Genomic DNA, 23,803 nt, shown 5'->3' on the forward strand with positions numbered 1-23,803 from the left:
TTGAAATATGTCATTAGAGTGGTAATTATACCCCCACAAACGAAGTCTCACCCCCCCCCGACCCCTAGAACAATTTTTTTCCCTTTTTTTTATGTTTGAAAGATCGTCTAATAAATGACCACACCCCACATTATACCCCCTCTCAACCCCCCCCCCCCCCCAAAAAAAAAAAAATTCCCTTTTTTTATTTTTGAAAGATCGTCTTATAAATTATTGAATATGAACAATTTCCCCATGATGGCTTACGTTATAATTTCAAGCACTCAAATAGTGGAGCATGCTGTCCTCTGACAGCTCTTGTTCTTAAGTAACATGACCTTTATAATACTGGATTCTCTGTTGATGTGGCTTATGCACAAATTCATTGAAAGTTGACAAAAAGGGTTGGATTGGTCGTCTTTCTAGTCATGCATGGATTAAAGCTGTTTGATGTATATCCCTTACTTTCATCGCCCTACTCATTATATATATATAGTATCGTCCCCTTAACAAAAAACCTTTATGAAGTGCTGGAAAGATAATGTTTTTCAATTTTTAGTAGTTGTAATGTATTTGATGGTTATCCATGACTACTATGACGATCATTCTCTGAATTTCCGGTATTTATTGGAATGTAGGTCATGTTTATTCCAGGGTGATGCTATGATTTTTAAATTATGTTAGTCACAATTAAGTAGTTAAAGTGTTAATGGATTAATAGTAGCTTTATCAAATTTGTTATATGCTGCTTATTTTTCAATAAAGTGTAAAAGTATTTTAAAAACAAAATGAGCAAGAGTTTCAGTTTTCCATTAAGTTACTATTTTTAGAACAAGCACGTGCACATAGTAACAAATCTTAACAACCAATCAGAAGTGACGATACAATGAGACAAGGTGTAGATGAAACAGATTACTAAAGGAAGCTAAGTCTAACCGGTATTTTGTAAAAACATGGCCGATTTAAATGCAGTTTTCGTTGTTATGTCCAAGAATACACATTTAACTATATATTGACATATAATACATGCGTGTTTTTGTTCACTTCCAAAATTTGTATGTATTCATTAAGAGGGCCGATACCACAGAAAGACATGCTAATAGTCATTGATCTTTAAAGCTGTTTGATGTATAATAGTCATGGATCATTGAAGATTTTTTATGTATAATAGTCATGGATCATTAAAGCTGTTTGACGTATAATAGTCGTGGATCATTAAAGCTGTTTGACGTATAATAGTCGTGGATCATTAAAGCTGTTTGACGTATAATAGTCATGGATCATTAAAGCTGTTTGACGTATAATAGTCGTGGATCATTTAAGCTGTTTGACGTATAATAGTCGTGGATCATTAAAGCTGTTTGATGTATAATAGTCATTGATCATTAAAGCTGTTTGATGTATCACAGTCGTGGATCATTAAATTTAATCATTCCATAGTCATGTGAGAACAATGTCCGCTATTCTCATAGCTCTAAGATAATCAAACTGTTTGGTTCTAGAACCATTCCTCCCTTTCCCTCACAAGAATCAAAGTGAAAATTGTTAAGAAGCAAAGTGAAAATTGCTTTTGCAATCAGCATAAAACCAGAACAGCCTGTGAGTAACTCGCAGTCTGTTCAGGTTTTATGCTGTTTGCTGCTTATTAGTATCTCAGGGTAGGAAATGAAGCATTTAAAACTTGAATTTAGTAAGAAAGGTATTTTATTACATGTAACTTACTAAGGGACTACAAATGTGTCAAAATACGTATCTATGTGGTATACAGAGTTAATACTGTTAGATTAAGGGGTATTCAAAGCTCTTTGATTTTACATACATAGATACCTAAGTCATAAGTCATCAATCCGCAACAGTTATTCTTTCAATACTGGATGGATTTTGCTAAAATTTTCACAGCTTTATGATCTTGATGTGTAGATGTTCGTGAAGGGAGGATTTTGGCTGGGACAAAGTATGGCAGAATTATGGTCCTTTCTTTATTTTTTAACTATCGAGTATTAGTGATGCAACAATACGCCAAAAAGCGTATTGCGATATATTGTCAGTTCAAAAACCCGTATTGCAATATATCGCAATATATTGCTTACTTGTACCAGAATTATAACTCGCCAATTAACCAATAATCCTGTATATTCCAGTTTTAAAGCAAATTCTGGTAAATGTTTACTATAAAAATGCTCAAGAATAACACAAAACACAAACATTCACCAATTTTCTTAAATATCAAATACATTTTGGCATTTGTTACTATTTAAAAATGTGATGAAATAACTTCCAATCGGGCGTTTTTTTTCCCACTCAACACGAGTAAATCGCCTGACGTGATGTTCCCGTTTTATACAACACAAATACACCCACACTTTGCACGCGACGTTCTACATGTCTGTATAATTTTCGCGTGCTTTTTATTGAGAAAAAGAATAAAGCACTTTTTTTTATTGTCGCGTTAGCATTACATTTCGGAAGCGTGTTTCCGAAATTCGGATAACAAATTTAATAATGCTCATTTCAGAATCTAAAGATACATTTAGTTGTGCGAAATTAATTCAACGATAATCCGTTTAAAAGCATAGAATGAATACTCCCATGTAACAACGCTACTCTGTATAATAGACTTTTTAGAATGCCATTTTTACGTAACAATTTATTTTTACAAAATACCGCTTTGTTTTGTTTACCTTGATATCATTATTTTGGATGGCTTTTCTGAACGAAATGTAGGTGCATGTTTGTAAAATTTTCGTATCGGTATGACGAAAATCGTATCACAATACAATATGCGGATTGCGTATTGCGATATATACAGATATACGGGTATATTGTTGCAGCACTATCGAGTATATTAGCCTAAAAACTTTGGTTACTCAACTTGTCCTAAACAGATGGGTAGGTTTTGCTAAATAATAACAGCTTAATGAATTTATGTTTAGATGCACAATAAGGCAGGAACTTTTGGTGCAACCTGTTTTTGCAGAATTATGGTCCCTTTTTCCAGGTCAGCATGACTATTCACCAACATTTTGTGAACTCAGCTCCTTTTTTAACTGCTTGGATTTTGCTTAAAATTACACAGTTTAAAGACAAAAATTTGATAATTATCATTTAGAAAGGAATTGTTGCTGCAATTCTTTTTGCAGAATTATGGCAATTTGTCTTTTTTTCCACAGTGGAATTCCTTAAATTGTTTGTGCTCAAATCCCCTTCAACTGCTTGGAAGATTGGGCTGAAACTGTCATAGCTGAACAACTTAAATTTTAAGGTGGTTGAATGGTTGCAATGTAGCCATTTTGTATTGGTTCTATAAAAAATATAAATAATATAGATATTTTGTGTGGAAGCCACTGACTAGTAGCTTTGTCTGTTTCCAAACATGTATTATAAGGGCATCAGTTCCTGTACCAGGTCCAGTTTTATTCTATATAATCGTACGATTTTATGTATTTGATCATGTTTAAATTATATAGCCATGAATTGAAAATATAAATTGCATTTATTTACATTCTTTCATTTAGATGGATGTCTTACCCTTACGTTATATTTTTGTTTTAGCTCGTATGGTTGTGTCTACTCATTCATGAATGCCTATAATAGATCGTTTTTCAAACTTAAAAAAGTTAAGGACATTTTTTGTATGCAAATAGTTTTCTCTTTTATATTGTGTTGGGCAAGCTTCCAAACCTATGACAACGTGATTATCAACTTAATATATCAAATTTCTTTTGTTAAATGCAGTCAGCATACAGAAAGCGCACTGTGAAAATAAAAATATTGCCATACACATTCTTGAGTACTCATTATCGAGTTAAAATTAAGATTGTTGATTAATCTGCATTTCATACGACCGGTTGTGGGGTTATTTGTTATCTATTTAGTTTTTGAGATAACTGCAGAAAACTAATATTCATTTTACAAATAGTTGAAAACCTTTTTCTTTCATATTCTGGCTTGTTACATTGATTTCTAGTTTGTAAGTGGAAACAAAAACATTTATTTGAAGTATTGATAATTAACCTATTTTGCACCTTCATATAAGTTTGTAATAAATAATTTTACCTTGGAGAAAAATGAAATATGAATGGAATAAATACTTGTTAATTGAACATTTAAGTTTTGCAATACATATTGTAATGAGAATTATGACAGATGTCATGTTGATGTAATGGGGAATTGAAGATACAACAATCACAGTGTTTTTTTGTTTTTTTTTATCATTTACCATATTGTCTCTAAAAGTACACACCTTTATGTTGGCTACTTTATACAACTTACATGTGCTTTGCCTGTGTGCACTTATTGAGATTACTATGGTATTGTAATATCCCAAATGATAACAATTTTAAACAAACAATTTTATCAGAGAACAATTTACAAGTGGTATGAACAAATGCTTGAAAAAGACAGTTAAACAGTTGTTTGCACATGTATAACTGAAGTTACAATCAAGAACTGTATTTGAGCCCATCTTATTATTTTGACATTGAAACTATACCCTAGACATTTATGACATGCCTGTCATGAAGTTATGATAACTGATGCCCTTTCACTTTGAAAAAAGTGATAATTTAGTGATTTATGGGCAATTAATTAATTAATCTTTGACCTGTTTGTATTACTTTTACTTTTTCAAGTACTTGATACGTAGTATGTTACATAGGCCTAAACAAAATATTGTTCCTTCTGAAACTTGCTGGAAAGAAAATGGTTTGGTAGGCAGGGTTTTTATTGTATTTTATTATCCCCCTGTCATTTACTGACGAGGTCAACCATCAACCTTGTCATTTACCTACATCAAGACTTACAATGATGCAGAAAGTCTTGGTAAATCCAACATTACCTCTTTCATCTAACATTGATAATACTTGCAACAAAGCTTTGATACTTGCATTTATGTTATAGTTCTACACTCTCAACACACCAACATCATATAACCTCATTTTTAAAATGAAATTTACCTAGTTTTGGCTTTTGGGCATTTGCACAGTCTGGTCAGGTGCTACCTTTTCTTCTGTGAAGTTACCCAATGTTCCATGGTCAAATAAATGGGCAGGGTAGTTTCTGACTAGACTGCACCCTTGTGCAGGCTGGTCTGGAGCTGCACTGAGCACATATGGCATAAGATCCATTTTTGCATAGTGTAGGTTATCTATCAAAAGTTCAGAAATATTCTGTGTACGGTAAAGAATTGCCTAACAGTGGTCGATACAATACTTTCATGCTAAACTGGAAATTAAGTTAAAGCATAATTCTTCATTTGGATGCAAAATTATTGCACTTTTAACCTTTTATTGTAATAAATGATTGTATTGAATCACTTTCTGTGCAGCTGTTTACCAATGGCCTACATCAAAAGGACTGCACAATCATGCTGAAATGGTTTGGTTTTGCATGTTGGTATTACTATAGGCTATTAGATTTCAATATGGTGGCTCATAAGTCTTTATTTTTACACTTTTACATGTTCATTGTGTTTTTTGAAACCTTGTTTGATATTCTGTCTATTTTTAGTTAAAAAATTTCAGTCTTTTGGGAAAAAAGTGGTTATTTTGATCACATGCTTTCTCCTCTTTTTTCAGTATTTGTTTTTAGTATTTTGGTGCTAGAGGTGTTTATTTTTTATGGCTTTGTTTTCTTTTTGCAGTTGGTTCTTGGAAAGATCACACTTAAGGTTTTTGACCTCACTTTTTCTTCTTTTTTCAGTTGGTTCTTTGGAAAGGTCACACGTAAAGAGGCGGAGAGAAACCTGCTGGTGAAGGAAAATCCAGTCGGGGTGTTTTTGATACGGGAGAGCGAGACGTGTCCAGGTATGAACTAGTGGGATTGTACGGGTAGAGACTTGAAGCTGGTTTATTCCTTTCTTTTCTAACCCTTTGTCCACCTATATAGACCTTTATTCACCTATATAGACCTTTATCCACCTATATAGACCTATATAACATTGTTTGGTTTGGAGAGGAATCTGGCCTAAAGAAGAGTCAGTGTAGAGGGTTTTCAATGCATATTGTACCATGAATGTAAAAACAAGTGAGTAGCAATATGTGTAACAATAACGACTTTTCAAGTCACTAAAATCATGATTAATATTTTGGTTGGGCTCTGTGAAAAAGAGGTTTGATGCATATGCATAAAGTGTTGTGCCAGATTAGCCTGTGAAGTCTGCACAATCAAATCAAGTCTAAAGAGGGTTTTTGCTATGAAGATACTTCCTTGAAACGACAAAAACCCATAAAAGCTTTAAGCGTTGTCCATTATAAGCCTATGCCGACTGCTTAGGCTTATCTGGGCTTACACGCATTAAACCATGTTTTCTGAGAATGTGACTCATTGAATCTTATCTGTTCATACTTTGCTAATGTTTGTTAATGACACTATATTATGTTTATATGCTTTCACCGAGCAAGTCTTACAGTACATATATATTGTCTTCCTCAGGGAGCTATGTGCTTTCCATACATGATCACGACCAGACAAAACAGGCTCCAGACTGCGTCAAACACTATAAGATGCGCAACATGGATGACGGCGGGGTGTATATCGCGGCGCGCAGACCATTCAGAAACATCATGGAGCTTGTGGAACATTACAAACGTATGTTTTACATAACATAGCTATTTGCTACTTCATAAAAAAACTGAACTTGTAGCAGAAACTAATCTAGGTATATTTTGTCATGAAAAGTTTTCTTTTTGACATTAAATACTTGCTAGAGGTTTGAATATGAAAGAATAAGGACATTTCAGATAAAATTACCAGTAGAGAAATATTTATTAGCCCAAGCTAGTCTTTGATTTAAAGCTTGTGACCAAACTGCCTATCCCTTTACCACTCAGAAACGCACTTTGACGCATTTGAAGTCCTTTAGAAAATCAAATTAAATTTAAGTCCTTTTTTAATATATTCAAGTTTGAAAGGCTTCATTTCCCAACCCTTAGATGCTGATGAGCAGCAAACAGCATAAAACCTGAACAGACTGCGAGTTACTAAATGATAAAACCAGTGTTACATGATTGTTTCATTAACAATTAATTTATGATTGCTTTGGTAGGGCTGTAGCTTCCTTTAATGGCCAATTCAAAACTTTATCCGGTTTGCATAATAAACTCAAGAACATAATAATTGCCAGTTAACAGAAAATTGTATTTAAAGCTTAGTGATAAACTTGAAAATGAATAATTATGAAAGAGGTTAAATGGTGTAGGTATGTGTGGTGTCCCATTGTTATCGTGAATAAAAATTATTTGCTTCATTGTGACAGCTCAACAATTTACTAGTTCAGTCATAAATGTGTTTAAAGCGCCAAACTGAAAAGCTCATGTTTGTATGTTACTCAGCCTATTGTGTTAAACCGCAGAGAACATCTGAATCCTAAACATTGATATCTTCCTGAAATTAAAAACCATTTTGAAATTGTTGAGGAAAAAATACCCTCATTTTCATGCAAGATATTATTGTGACAGCATATACATTTTAACTTTTGTAGTAACATTTATGTTTAAAATTTATATTTCAAACAAAGGCTGGTTTTAGGGTCACCGTGGTGTAATGGATATGGTGCCCACCTAGGGACCTGGAGGTCACGGGTTCGATCCCCACCGTGGGAGCGTTCTTTAGAACTCCCCCAAAGACACCAAGTACTGGTTCTAGGCCCAGGAAACTAACTCGAGAGCATTTATATAAGCCCTAGGCTTTAGATGCAATCAAGCTAAAATGAATAGGTTTAAACTAAAGGCTGGTTTTCTCTGTCAAAAGTGTTGGTATCCATTATGTAGACTTAGTGTTGAGACAAGCCAACGGGCCCCGTTAAAGCCTCATAGCTCCACTAAACAGTTTAAATTTTGTTTCATCTTGACACTCACAGGATACATGTCTTAATATTGCCATATGCCATTTCCAGTTGCAGTCAACATGATTTAATATTGCCGTCTGAAATTTCCAGTTCCAGCAGATATGTTTTAATATTGCTGGCTGACATTTCAAATTGCAACAGACACGTTTAATATTGCCATATGCCATTTCCAGTTACAGCAGAAAGGTTTTAGGATTGCTGGCTGACATTTCAAGTTCCAGCAGACATGTTTTAATGTCATAAATACTGACCTGTTATCGTATGCTTATACTTTCCAAGGGGAAATAACTCATCCGGAATTTTAACTGGGAATCCGCCACCTCAATACCGTAATACAGGCCAGGTTAAACATAGTGCAATGCAACCTAGCCAAAAATCGGTAACCAACCCTCAATATTCTTTCCGGATCAACCAGGTGTATACGTGTCTTTTACGGCTCTGAATTAAAATATTGTTTTTCACTTGGTTGATTGGGGTTTTGAATAGATAAATTGTGTTATTTATCTTTTTATTTCTCATTCGGATTAATTTGTGTGGATTTAATGGATTTTGTTTCATTTGTAAAAGGTAAGCCATGCTTGTTTTTATCGAACAATGGTTTATTTCTACCATGCTGGGTGTTTTCAGGCGCGAACGACCACGTGCAAAACGTGCTCTTCTAATACATTGCTAGAACGTGCAAAGCAAGTTCTTCTAATGTGTTACGAGATCGTGCAAAGCGTGTTCTTCTATTGACAGATTGTTTATCATTTGCCATTGTGTGCAATAATGATTTTAACGTTCCGTATGACAATCTAATTGATCGTCATTTTATTTTTCATCTGTTTTGAATTAAACTTTTGTTTAATTTATGATCTACGGCAGTATTATTATAATTTTCATTATGGTCAAATAATGATTTTATGTGCCGTATGATGATCTGGTCTGTGACCAGTTTATGGTTGAATATGCTTTGCTCTTGTTTTTCATATATTCGACTACATGATGGTCGCAGAAACAAGAGTGGATAAATACCCGGTGACTTCGCAGATCATGGATGATAGTTGCAGTATCAGTCACCGGGTATCGGGCACGATCGCGACCGTACTATGCTAAGTCTCTTAGACAGTCGGTCAACATCAGACCATATGGCGACACCCGTCAGCCGGTCTTTGCCCGATGGCATTGGTCAAGGACATCGACCAATGCCGGACCATTTGGCATCCGCCATACGGTCATTATCCGGTGACAACACTGGTCATGATATGACCGGTACGTCACCGGGGACGTTGATCACGGACCATTGATCGACGTCTGACCGGCCGGTCCGGTCACCGGTCATGTCACCGGTCCGGTCCGGTCATTGATCACCGGTCCGGTCACCGGTCATGTCACCGGTCCGGTCCGGTCACCGGTCATGTCACCGGTCCGGTCACCGGTCATGTCACCGGTCCGGTCCGGTCACCGGTCCGGTCATTGATCACCGGTCCGGTCCGGTCACCGGTCCGGTCCGGTCACCGGTCATGTCACCGGTCCGGTCACCGGTCATGTCACCGGTCCGGTCCGGTCACCGGTCCGGTCCGGTCACCGGTCCGGTCATTGATCACCGGTCCGGTCCGGTCACCGGTCCGGTCACCGGTCATGTCACCGGTCCGGTCACCGGTCATGTCACCGGTCCGGTCACCGGTCATGTCACCGGTCCGGTCATGTCACCGGTCCGGTAATGTCAACGGTCCGGTCCGGTCACTGGTCCGGTCATTGATCACCGCTCCGGTCACCGGTCAACAGTCATCAGTTAGGCCTGCCACCGATAACACCAGTCACCGGTCAAGAAGAAGAACTCGGTCTTCTTCATTGAATTATTCTCCTATTCTTCGTTGAATACATCGTCTTCATCAAGGATTAGACATCGGACACGCTCTTCTTCGTCGAGCAGTTCTCATCGTCGCGGCTCTCGTAAGCGATCACGTCGTCACTCACGGAGACGTTATTCTAGAAGATCTCGGTCTCATCGCAGCCGATCCACATCTCGGGCGATCCAGATCTCGACATCGCAGGAAACGAGGACGTCGTCAACCTTCACGTAGACATCAGCGGACTGCATTGAGCACCACTGGATATTTATCGAACATACCTCTCCTTCATTGAGCAGTTCTCGGCGTTGATACGCTCGTAAGCGATCATGTCAATGCTCACGGAGACAATATTGTAGAAGACAATATTTCCAGCGTAGCCGAACAATATTTCGGCATCGAAGTTATATGGATGTCGCCACTTCTCACGTAGGCGTTAATGAACCTACTGGTCATATCGACGTTCTCCATTTTATTCCTTTAGGAATATCATGTCTCCATTCCACGTGTGATGGTTCTTCTTATGGCATCCACACATGTTGCAGTCACCGAGCCGTAGTTGTATACGAACACTAGTTCGTTTAACATTCAGGCTTCGGGATAAGCTGTTCTTTTCTCCACTACGACTACAAGGACACTTATGCCTATTAATACTGATAATCTACCGTTGTTTTCCGGTTAACATTATCAGATGACTTCGTGGATGGTCATTCTTCTGCACCAGATATTTCCATTCTGACGCAGTTATATTATACCGGTCCCGATCACCGGACATCGGTCACCATTCATCGGTCATATCACCGATCACTGATCACCGGTCAGAATAAGTGATGTCTCATCGCCATCGGATTGGATTTTTTTTGGCATGATCTTCTTTTCCGAGCAGTGCTTGACATTGATAACAGACCATATGGATTCCACCATTTTTCGGTCTTTAACTGGTAACGTCACCGGTCATATTATGACTGGTCCGTTCACCGGGCTACAGTTACCGGTCATTGACCGGTCCGGTTCGGTCACCACTTACCAATTACCGGTATTCCACTGTGTTTTCATCGGTCAATTTTTAGTATCACGGGTATCGTCTACATTACATAGTTGTATACCCCTGGCTATGATTGTATTGAATACTATATTTTATGGATTCAACAATCTACATGACTTTTTGTGTTTTTCAATACTGATGTTTTACTGGCGACGGTTACCAAATCATGCTATATCTGTTATTTGTACTTCTATCTCAACCGGCTACATGCAGACTACTGGTCTTGCAGATAGATCGGCTGAAGTGGGCTCGGAGACTAGCATTGAGGTCGAACATTACTATTTGACCTCTATTAATTTATGTTCGAGACCCGAAGGATGAATTGTTTTAACCGCCTTTACCTGTCGGCTACAGACTTTGCAGTCAGTGTCACGGAACAGTTGGGACACATTAATGACGCTAACAGGATTACCAAGACGACATTTGTATCGACTTCTGCTTTTCTATTGCTCCTACGGCAGTGCATATTTTCAGGCTACTGGAATCAACAAGAGTTCTGATACATAGGATTGCCTATCAGATTGACCGCATAGCGGCTACAGTCTTGTAGATGGCTTAGGACCTATTGAACTCAGATCTTAGATACTAGGATCTGGAGGGACCTCATCTTAAAGTTATTCTTCTATTACACTTCTGGCCATAACAGGCCGTCTTCCTATAACTGGTCGTATTCCTTTCGGAATTCGTCCAGGTTAGAAGTCTTGAAGTAAATGGATTAATCAAGTCAGAATTTAAGACTTCCATGCATTCTACCGGCAAGCGTGGACCCGCTTAAGGTTACCCCTAGGGTTTTCACCTTTTTCTGCCATCACACCTCCGATTCCGGAGGTACCACTATCAATCATATTTCCGTACTTCGCAAATCGATGACTTCGCGACCTGTATTATCCAGGCTTTTAAAGGCGTCTGTTATTGGTTCAAGAAGAGGCTATATTCTGTAGATAGGTCATAAACTTATAAGTGTTAAACACTGTCCTATTCTACCAATTTTCAAGTGTGTTTGGAGTGGGAAAGTTCGGCTTGCCGTGGTTTCTTTGCCCACCCATCCTTGACAAATGGTTCCGGTCACCGGTCGGTATTTACCGGTCCGGTCACCGGTCCTTCTGCTGAGACGTCTTTTCTCACGTCCGTTTCAGCTTTATTTTTAAGATAATTGTATTAATCTCGGGATTATTTAATGACACAGATTTCCATCTTTTTTGTCATTATTTACCACTATTCAGTGGTGTCTAGACTAGAAGATTATCTTGGCAAGAATATAGTTTATTCTACCACAACCTTCCTTACATCTTATACAGATGTGAGCAGATAAGGTTATGGACGATCACATAGAACAACGTATCTTGATTTTCACAATTATGTGGTATCCTAACGAATATCACCTGCACATCTACATCTTGAAAAGCGAAAATTCTTTTTAGCTGTTTTTCATTTACAACACATTTTCACGATTCCTTTGTGATGGTTTCAACTATCACACATCGGTCGTGGTTTACTTACAGACACGGAGGTGATCATATTATCACTCCTTGTAACTGGAAATCAGGAACTTATTCGTTCTTTGCAAGAACAACAAATTTTCTCTATCGTCTTTCTCATACCAGTTCATCTCAACGCCCTGTTGGACCTTTTGTCCTGCAGTTCTTTCTTTCGAATTATTTTTCCGTTGGGTTCAATAATGTAATTGCGCATGCGCGGCAGTGAAGTTGCAGACGAGTTGCATGGTGTACATAGTATATCAAAGAATGTTGTTTATCATCAAACGCTAGTTATTAGCGTTATGCGATCGTATATCGCAGTGTATACCGGTATGCTGAACAACGTCAACAATGCAGTTCACAGAAATCGATCCAGCAGGGTGTGCGATTGTTATACATTCGTCCATTGACATAAACTGGAATATCTTGCCTTCTTGGTGAGTTTTTGCAATAACTGAGTTTTTGCCATAATTTCATGAAATATACTTAATGAACCATGGGATTATGGTTCTACGACCTTTTAAGTCTCCTGTACAATTATTTTCAGGAAACTTCTTCACAGGTCAAATATCATATCTCACTGAGACATATTTTTACTGATCCAAACATGTGCCACTTCATGTCTGGCCATTAATAACTTTTAGTTATCTCTACAGAAGAACGTTTTTCTGTTAGAGTTTCAATCCTTGTTACTTGTGCAAGGATAATTCCATCAGAACTGTATAAAGGTTCTATGGAAATTCATTTTTTACTGGGTAATTGAGAGCATAGTTATTACCTTAATCACTCTGCTAGATACATAGAGGGTTTTCTCATCTTTTTCTTGATGATAAGAAATTTGTTCTTTTCTTCATCAAAGGATAGAGATTATGCTTTCGTATACCTTGTTTTGTGTAAGTCATCGCAACTCTGTGCTGTCTTACCTATTTTGGAACTGATCCAAACTATGGAACGTCAACACTATGTTTTTCGTTCCTTTACCTTCTTAAGCGGTTTTGACTTGTGTAACATGTTGGGATGCTTAATGAGCTCCCTATGAACCTTTTTCATCAGGCTTATTAACAGTTCCAATATAATTTTAAGACGGTTTTCCTTCTTATTATGGCTTTTACCATACGGAGAAGTGAAATTCATGCTTTTTCTGTTGAATACGACCAATTCCAGTTGGATCTATTGTCGTTTTCACTTTGTTGTGTCAGCCAGGATTCCTTGCTTAATATCAAGTCCTCTATATGGCTTCTACCTTCAAGTTTCCAAGTTTTCTTAAACTGGTAGTCATGAAGATGAGGATAAACTTCTTTGGGCAATCAGGGCTTTGAAGTTCTATCTCAGCAGTGTTAGTCAGAAGTCCATTCGAGGTTCTCAAAGACACTCTTCATTTCCCCAAAAAAGGGGGGGGGGAGATGTGTCTGCGGCTTCTATTTCTCGGGGTTAGACCTCGACTAAGGAAAGTTAATCTTATCCTATCTAAGGATTCATTCCTTTTTAGGATCTGACCGCATGAATTAAGAGCTCTGTCTGTTTTGTGGGCATATATTAATCACACCCCACTTTTTGACGTGCTCTAAGCTGTTTACTGGAGGAATCCGACCACCTTGTCATCTTTTTATCTTCGTTTTCTGAAGTGCCAACAATACAATTTGTATAGGTTTGGGCTTGTTGTGGTTTCACTAACGGTAGTGTCTTCTTTACGACATAGACATATTACTCTGTCCGAGAAGTCATAATTAATACCGTTTTAACGAAGATTACTTGATATCATTAGCTGATAACCCTGTTTATGGGTTCTACTGTGTTGGGAAAATATATACGAACCTTCCCACCGCAGCTGCAAAATCAGCATACGATAACAGGTCAGTATTTATGACATTAAAACAAATTTTTTAAATAAAATTCATTTTAATTATTAAATACTTACCTGTTATCGGTAAGTCCCACCTCCCACCCCGCTATTCGATTAATATTTTTGTATATATATTGAAAGAATATTGAGGGTTGGTTACCGATTTTTGGCTAGGTTGCATTGCACTATGTTTAACCTGGCCTGTATTACGGTATTGAGGTGGCGGATTCCCAGTTAAAATTCCGGATGAGTTATTTCCCCTTGGAAAGTATAAGCATACGATAACAGGTAAGTATTTAATAATTAAAATGAATTTTATTTAAAAAATTTGTTTTAACATTGCTGTCTTAATTTTCCATTTGGAACAGACATATGTTAACATTTTCACCTGAAATTTCCAGTTGAAACAGACATTCTTCAAAATTGCTATATGACATTTTCAATTGCAGCAGACATGTTTTAACATTGAAGACTGGCATTATCAGTTGAAACAGACATGTTTTAACATTGAAGGCTGACATTTCCAGTTGAAACAGACATGTTATAACATTGCTGCCTGACATTTCCAGTTAATGCAGCCATATGTTCATAAGTATTGTCATCTGACATTTCCCATTGACGTACACATGTATTAACATTTTTGTCTGACATTTCCAGTTGCAGCAGACATGTTTAAACATTGCTGTCTGTCATTTTCCATTGACGTACACATGTTTTTAAATTTGTCAGACATTTCAAGTTTCAGCAGGCATGTTTTAAAATTTTTGTCCGACATTTCCAGTTGCAGCAGACGGCCTGTGTCGAGCCCTGTCGTCTCCCTGCCCTAGGGCTGCCCCTGTCATGGTGGACCTAAGCAGGGAAACAAAGGATGCCTGGGAAATTGACCGCTCCACCCTGCAACTCATGGACAGGCTTGGTGCTGGACAGTTTGGGGAGGTTTGGAAAGGTAGGCTCAGGTTGGGTTTTGTGAATTTTGAAGAGCTTTGATAAGGCTGGGTTTTGGTTTTTCAAGACTGGTTTGTGAATTTCGGAAAGCTTTGGTCAGGCTGGGTTTTATTTTTTCAAGACTGGCTCTTTTCCCTGGGAAGAACGTACATACTAATTAGAATTTAGGGACACTTGTAAGAAATTGGTGGAAAAAGGAACAATTTAGAGAGATTCGAAAGAGTTAAGAGAGTGTAATAAGAATTTATGTAGACTGGTTTTTGAAATATTAAACAGAATTTAAGCAGGATTGTGAGAGCTTTGTTTTGTTTTGCTTATTTCTGATATTCACTCTTAGGTGTTTTTGAGCAATTTATATGAGTCTTGTTATGAGAAAATTGGGCTAAATGCATGTGCGTAAAGTGTCGTCCCAGATTAGCCTGTGCAGTCCGCACAGGCAAATCAGGGACAACACTTCTCGCTTTTATGGTATTTTTAGTTTCAAGGAAGTCCCTCCTTACAGGAAATCAAGTTTAGGCGGAAAGTTTTCTCAGAACTCGACTCATATAATTGTTAGGTTGTTCAATTTAATTAGTGACACTATCTAATTAATGACACTTGTACGCATCCTAGACATTTAAGATACCGCATTCAAAGATTTCATCTCACTTTAGACACATTTGGTGATATCAAAAGGGAAGTGAAATGCTAGACATAGTATAAACATCACCAGCATCACAACCTTAGTACTTCAAGTGGTAATCCAACTTGTTGTTAAATTCAGGAAGAGAAATTGAAGAAAATCACACATTTAATGCTGCAAAAATATGTTGAGTGTAAGAGCGTAATGTGTCAGTTAGTTCAATATTGCCTCCGCAGTCAACATTTAGAAGCATTTAAATTTAAATGCATCTTTTCCTGGTGTAAAATCACCCTTTTGTTATATTATTTCCTTACATTATCTATGAGCCTTGAAAAAAATAGTTCATGTGTTCATGCCAAATAGATAAACTAAGTCAAGTCAGCACTTGTTTTTTCTTTTCATTAATTTTTTTTCACTTCTGTCTTTATTTTTAAAATCAACTAAAGATGACTTCTAAATGATACACAAAACATCAAGGATGTCAAAACAAACAACAAAATGATATTTTAAAACAATATTTAGTGAAGTTAGAACAAGCTATCAATCTTGGAATAAATTGTTGTTGTTTTTTCATTCAAATTTACAGGTTATATTTATAAATTTTGACAAATATTAAGAAGAAAAAAAACTTGCATATATAATTGCATCATTAAAATTGTTTTTATTATAAAGCCAGATGCTTAATTAGATTATTTTTAATCCCTTGAAAATGAAACAGAGTCCATGTGTGCATGAACACAGTTTGAACATACAGTTAAAATGATAAAAATACAATGACTGTTAATGAAAAAGTATTGGAGAAGTGCTTATTATACTAAAAGTATAGACAGAATATTTCAAAACTACATTCAGAACTTGATATTATTAACAGTTTTCTTGAAGAAAATCACCTGATGAAATCCATTCAAAGTTTGATTTCTTATTCTTGATGCGCATAATTCAGTTAACATCACTATACTATGCATATACACGGTATTCAGCAAAGTGGAAATACAGTTTCATGGGGTTGTTATTTTGTCCATGCAAGCTCATAATGGGATAAAATAAGTTGCGTTCTGTGAAAACTGGGCTTAATGCATATGCTTAAATTTTGTCCAAGATAAGTCTGACAAAGGGATAAGGGGCGATACTCTCAGGTTCAATGGTCATCTAAATGAAAATCCAGTTTTAATCTGGGATGACATTTTTACCTTAATGCATTAAGACCTGTTTTGCCATAACGAAGCTCCACTGTATTCTGCTAGATGGAAATACAGTTTATTTAATGGGTTTTTTTTTTTTGTCAATGCATGCATGATGATTGGATAAAATGATTTCCTCCTTTCAGGCAAATGGAACAAGACGACGTTCGTGGCGGTCAAGACGCTGAAGCCAGGCACAATGTCTAAGGAGGCGTTCCTGGCAGAAGCCCAGATCATGAAGCAGTGTCGGCACGACAAGCTCGTCAGGCTAGTGGTTTTTCACCATTTTGGGAATAGGGCAAGTCCCCTTTGGATAGGGAAAGATTGCATTTTGCTTACAATTGGGACAAGTTTGTGTTTTTTGTTTCCTTAAATAACTTAAAAATGGAGAATAAAAGTGATTTCAATATTATATTTTCTAAGTTTCAACTTTTAGAGCTTGATGGGAGATTAACTAAATGTTGAGACTTTTTTTTTAGCTCACCTGATTGCTCAGGTGAGCTTTTGTGACCGGTCTTTGTCCGTCGTACGTCCGTCCGTCCATCAGTTAACATTTCTTCGTAAACACTCTAGAGGCCACATTTATTGTCTGATCTTCATGAAACTTGCTCAGAAGATTTGTCCCAATGAAATCTTGATCCAGTTCGAAACTGGGTCATGCTGGGTCAAAAACTAGGTCACTATGTAAAAAAAAAAGAAAAAGCTTATAAACAATGTAGAAGTCACCTTATATGCCCAATCTTCATGTAACTTCATGTAACTTTGTCTAAATGTCTGTCGTAATGATATGTTTGTTGAGTTCAAAAGTGGTTCCGGTCCGTTGAAAAACATGGCTGCTAAAGAGAAACCTTTAAAACACTCTAGAAGTCACAATTTTGGCCCAATCATCATGAAAGTTACTCAAAATATTGGTTTTATTGATATGTCGGACAAGTTCAAAAATGGTCAAGATCGGTGAAAAAACATGGCCGCCAGTGGGCAGGGCATTTTTCTCTATATTTATATAGTGAAAACATGTGAACACTCTAGAAGTCACATTTTTTGCCCAATTTTCATGAAATTTGGTCTGAATATTTGTTTCCTTGATACGAGAGTTGAGTTGGAAAATGGTTCCGGTTGGTTGAATAACATGGCTGCCGGGGGGGGGGGCATTTTTTAAATATTTATATATTAAAAAAAAGCTTGTGAACATTCGAGAAGTCACATTTTTTGCCCAATCATCATGAAACTTGGTGAAAAGAATGCTTTTATATATATCTCAGATGAGTTTGCAAATGGTCCCGCTGGGTCAAACATGGCTGCCAGGGGGGTGGGGCAGTTTTCCATATGTGACTATATAGATAGAACCCTTGTGACCGAACACTATAAAAGTCACAAATTTTGCCTAATCATCGTGAAACTTATTCAATACATTGGTTTTATTGATTTCTCGGACAAGTTGGAAAATGGCTCAGATTGGTGAAACACACTTTTTAGCTCACCTGATTGCTCAGGTGAGGTTTTAGGATTGGTCCCTGTCCGCTGTCCGTTCGTCCACATTGGTTTGTAAACACTCTAGCATTCACATTTCTCATGCATCCTTATCAAAGTTGCTGAAAGATCTCAGTCAAGTTTGATGATGAGCAAAATCACATAATTAATGCCATAATTATTGCCCTTAGATTGTCCAAATTTTCATGATATTATACAAAATCCTTGTAAGCAAAGTTTGATGTTTGGTAAGGGGGGTCAACTCAAAATATAGGTCACCATTTCATATCTTACAAAAACAAAAAAACTCTATACGCCAGAGTTTTGGTTCAATAATGATGAAACTTGACCAGGATGTTTGTCTGGTCAATATCTAGGTCAAGTTTGACATTAGGTAAAGATTGAATGAACCGACTCCTCTCAGGTGAGCGACTTAGGGCCATCTTGGCCGTCTTGTTTTGGAAACCTTTAATTGGGATATTTAGGTCCCATTTTAGAAATATATATACTTTTTGGCTTGGGAATGAGTCCCCCTACCCTAAAGGACCAGGGAAAAATATATATTGGGAATGGGTCCCCCTACCTGACTGAAATTTGAAGTGAAAAATATCACTGCAGGCTCTATGCTGTCTGCTCCAAGGAGGAACCCATATACATCGTGACGGAACTCTTGAAAGACAGTCTCTTGAATTACCTGCGCGAGGGCGACGGCAGATTTCTGAAGTTCCCGGATATGGTGGATTATGCTGGGCAGGTATGCATTTAGTTTCAATTGGAATAATTTGGAACAAATAAAACAATTAATGTTTTGTAAAAAATTTTTATATTAGTTTAAAATAAAATTGTATTGCAAAAGTTTTTAATGTATGAATATTAATTAATATTATTAACAATTATAAAAGATAAAAATCTGAAAAACTGTTGTACAATTTATTTTAGTATTTTTGTTATTGAATTTATTAATTTTCAGTAAGAATATTTCTATAATTTCATTCCTTTAAATAAGTCTTTGTAAGGGAAAGGAAAACCAATGGTACACATATTTCATTAACGTATGCTGAAAAGAACCTGACAAAATTACACATATCACCTTTTGAAAGACAAAAGGACTCAGGGGGGGGATATTCTTAATGAAACTTGCTTGCGTGGAGATCTTTCTTGAGATTGTATTATGGCCTGTTGTGTCAAGGTCACTGTTACAAAAAAAAAGCAAAATGGTTTCTGATCAATAACTTTAGTTTGGATGGAGATATTGCAATTAAACCATTTTTTGTATGTAGGTAGTTAGCATGCAAACCTAACTTTGAAATGCATCTGGGATTGCAACTAGTCAAGTTCAAGGTAACTGTAACTAAAACTACAATAATTGCCTACTGGTGGTTTCCGGTCAGTAACTTAAGTTTATAATTACCAATTGTGATGAAACTTTAAGTATAACTAGCTTGCTTAGCTTGAGATTGCATTTCAGACCAGTCTCGTTAAGGTCAAGATACTTGTTCAAGATCATTGGTACTAAAAACAAAAAACAGTCTTAGTCCAATAAATTGAGTTTGTTCATACATTTTGTGTGAATGTAGAACGCATGCACACTAAGCTTATGATTGGAGGGAGTTATTATGCTGAAAATTTGTGGGGAGGTAGATTAAGGGTTTCGTAGCGTGGAATTAAATTTTTGGCCAGTTGTGTTGAGATTTATACTGTTTGATCATAAAGGGGAAAAAAGGCTTACTCAATAACTGGGGTTTTGATGGAGGTATTTGCTGAAATTGTGTGCATTGGAAACTTACATGTAGACATAGCTTGGGACTGTTATTCGGGTCAATTTTATTTAGGTCAAGGTCACTGTTACTAAAATAGTAATTAGCTGTCTCCTTTTGTGTTTGTAGCTGAACTCGGGTTTGCACAATTATTGTATTTAAATTATTTATCAAAACTTTGAAAAACTTGCTTTGTGGTGTTCGCTTGTTTTTATTACCTTAATATAAATAATTATTAAAATTATGTGTTTTTTTTTACTGTTGTCTGAAACATAAGTATCCATACACAAATCCTCCTGTCCAGTATGCTGAACCAACTTCATGTGCTCAGGGCATGGGCATTGAACCTTGGTGGCATAGATAATTTATTGAAAAGTATTTATTTCAGCATGATTTCATCGAAAGCTGAAGCACTATTGAGTCTGCTTCCATGGTAGAACCAGTACTTGGTGTCTTTTTTGGAAGATCTTAAGAACCCTAACCCAATGGGGATAAAACCTTTGACCTCTCAGTTGCTAGGCAGACACCATATCCAATACGCCATGGCAACTGCCCAGATAAGGATATATGTTCAGGTTTCAAAAAACTTACACTACGAGAATCAAAGCACTGACCCAAATCCAGCCCTGTCACATGACTCTTTCAGATTGCCTCTGGCATGGCTTATTTAGAACGTGAGAAGTTAATCCACAGGGACTTGGCGGCGAGAAATGTTCTCATTGGAGAGAACAATGTCTGTAAAGTGGCAGACTTCGGTCTAGCTCGAGTGATTGTGGATGATGAATATAACCCTGCAAAGGGTACATACCGTAACACCTTTGTTGTAGTTGTTGTAGTGGAACATACCATAACACCTGTGTTGTAGTGGTACATACCATAACACCTGTGTTGTAGTTTGCATTTTGATAGACGGAGCCCTGCAAAGGGTACATACCATAACACCTGTGTTGTAGTTTGCATTTTGATAGCCGGAGTTAGCGGAGTTTGGCTTACTAGTAGATGAGTTCGAATTGGCTTATGCTACATTTTAATAACATTAAATCTAAAAGAAGTTTTATTTGCTTTCTTACTTTTTATTACACAAACACATTCCTTTGAATTTTGATTTGTAATTTGAAATAAATACTTTGTTGAATAATGTACTTTTCAATGGAATTATCCCTTTGAGTCTATGGAAAAGATGTAACTGTAAATGATTGCAAAGTTTTGAACTAATATAAAGGAAACTGTAAGCATATGCCAGTTTTGACTCTTTATTATCCTATAGAACATTATATATACTAGTATGTAGTAAACTAACAAGATTTTATTCACCAGAACAGACCACTGACACATGATTTAAGCACCAGGAGATTGTGTAATTGATCCCAGTCACCTTTGCACTGGCCGACCCTTCTTTTCTAACGATTTCTGCCTTTCCATGCACATTGCATCTCATTGACCTCAAACTGCTGAACTTGTTTATTTTGGTTTAAATATTTGAAAATTTTATTCTGTTGATTCTGAGTTTGTTAACAGTGTTCACATACTGCTTAAATGTTGAAAAAGTCATGAAACATTTAGTTGCTTTGCAATTTATTATGGGTTGTATGGGTTGCGTTTAATATGAATTCTAAATTTTTAGTACTTTGTCATAAACTTCTTTTAGATATCATTTCAATTGTCCAAGTGAAATTTTCTTGCAATAAATCCACCTCTTTAAGATATCATTTCAATTGTCCATGTGAAAGTTTCATGCAATAAATCCACTTCTTTTAGATATCATTTCAATGGAACATGTGTAAGTTTAGTGCAATAAATCCACTTTGAGATATAATTGCAATGGTCTAAGTGAAAGTTTTGTGCAATAAATCCACCTCTTTAAGATATATCAGTGGTCTAAGTGAAAGTTTTGTGCAATAAATCCACCTCTTTAAGATATATCAATGGTCTAAGTGAAAGTTTTGTGCAATAAATCCACCTCTTTTAGATGTCTAAGTGAAAGTTTTGTGCAATAAATCCACCTCTTTAATATATCATATAAGTGGTCAAAGTTAAAGTTTCGTACAATAAATCCACCTCTTTTAGATATCATATCAGTGGTCTAAGTGAAAGTTTCATGCAATAAATCCACCTCTTTTAGATATCATATCAGTGGTCTAAGTGAAAGTTTCATGCAATAAATCCACTTCTTTTAGATATCATATCAGTGGTGTAAGTGAACGTTTCATGCAATAAATCCACCTTTTTTAGATATCATATCAGTGGTCTTAGTGAAAGTTTTTTGTAATAAATCCACCTCTTTTAGATATCATATCAGTGGTGTAAGTGAAAGTTTCATGCAATAATTCCACATCTTTTAAATATCATATCAGTGGTCTAAGTTAAAGTTTCGTGCAATAAATCCAACTCTTTTAGATATCATATCAGTGGTCTAAGTGAAAGTTTTGTGCTATAATTCCACCTCTTTCAGATATCATATCAGTGGTGTAAGTGAAAGTTGCATGCAATAATTCCACCTCTTTTAGATATCATATCAGTGGTGTAAGTTAAAGTTTTGTGCAATAAATCCACCTCTTTTAGATATCATATCAGTGGTGTAAGTGAAAGTTTCATGCAATAATTCCACATCTTTTAAATATCATATCAGTGGTCTAAGTGAAAGTTTTGTGCTATAATTCCACCTCTTTTAGATATCATATCAGTGGTGTAAGTGAAAGTTTCATGCAATAATTCCACCTCTTTTAAATATCATATCAGTGGTCTAAGTGAAAGTTTTGTGCAATAATTCCACCTCTTTTAAATATCATATCAGTGGTGTAAGTGAAAGTTTCATGCAATAATACACCTCTTTTAAATGTCATATCAGTGGTCTAAGTGAAAGTTTTGTGCAATAAATCCACCTCTTTTAGATATCATATCAGTGGTGTAAGTGAAAGTTTCATGCAATAATTCCACCTCTTTTAAATTTCATATCAGTGGTCTAAGTGAAAGTTTCGTACAATAAATCCACCTCTTTTATCAGTGGTCTAAGTGAAAGTTTTGTGCTATAATTCCACCTCTTTTAGATATCATATCAGTGGTCAAAGTAAAAGTTTCATGCAATAAATCCACCTCTTTAAGATATCATATCAGTAGGCTAAGTGAAAGTTTCATGCAATAAATCCACCTCTTTTAGATATCATATCAGTCGTCTAATTGAAAATTTCATGCAATAAATCCACCTCTTTTAGATATTTCAATGGTCCAAGTGAAAGTTTCATGCAATAAATCCACCTCTTTTATATATTTCAATGGTAAAGTGAAGGTTTCATGCAATAAAACCTCTTTTAGATCGCCTCTGGAATGGCCTACTTAGAAAGACAAAGGCTAATCCACCGCGATCTTGCAGCCAGAAATGTTCTCATTGGTGATAACAGCATATGTAAGGTGGCTGACTTCGGGCTAGCTCGGATAATTGATGATGATGAATACACTCCTCAACAGGGTACCTGCCTGCTATTGAGGCTGTTCATTTGAGCCTTGCTCCAGACAACCGGGCTTAATGCATGTGCAGTATGCACAGGCTTATCAGGCACGACACTTTCCACTTGTCATGTTGTTGTCTTTTAGTTTGAAGAAAGTCTCATTCTAGAACAAAATCCAGTTTAAGTGGAAAGCGTCGTCCTACATTTTCCTGTGTACTTTACACACGTGCATTAAACCCCATTTTCCCAGAGTTTGGCTCATTTGTTCTTTGATACATGTCATCTTGCATGTCCTCTACATGTCATCTATGGATGTCCTCTACATGTCATCTATGGATGTCCTCTACATGTCATCTCTG

The 23,803-nt window shown here is 36.5% G+C and overlaps 1 protein-coding gene across 9 annotated transcripts in view; it reads left to right on the forward strand.

Moving 5' to 3' along the window:
• Window positions 1-23,803, forward strand: part of LOC127861532 (tyrosine-protein kinase SRK3-like) — a 100,052-nt gene that overhangs the window by 56,708 nt on the left and 19,541 nt on the right. For 5 of the 9 annotated variants that reach the window (XM_052400110.1, XM_052400118.1, XM_052400114.1 and 2 more), the window contains exons 5-9: window positions 5,680-5,783; window positions 6,412-6,567; window positions 14,805-14,969; window positions 16,918-17,038; window positions 18,860-18,995. In XM_052400110.1, coding sequence (XP_052256070.1) covers window positions 5,680-5,783; window positions 6,412-6,567; window positions 14,805-14,969; window positions 16,918-17,038; window positions 18,860-18,995 — 682 coding nt within the window. Of the gene's footprint in view, window positions 1-5,679; window positions 5,784-6,411; window positions 6,568-14,804; window positions 14,970-16,917; window positions 17,039-18,859; window positions 18,996-20,644; window positions 20,799-23,310; window positions 23,465-23,803 lie in introns of all 9 variants that reach the window. The other 4 variants (XM_052400115.1, XM_052400116.1, XM_052400113.1 and 1 more) reach the window with 2 other exon arrangements.

Source organism: Dreissena polymorpha, chromosome 16 (genome assembly GCF_020536995.1).
Source record: "Dreissena polymorpha isolate Duluth1 chromosome 16, UMN_Dpol_1.0, whole genome shotgun sequence".
Taxonomy (NCBI): Eukaryota; Metazoa; Mollusca; class Bivalvia; order Myida; family Dreissenidae; genus Dreissena; species Dreissena polymorpha.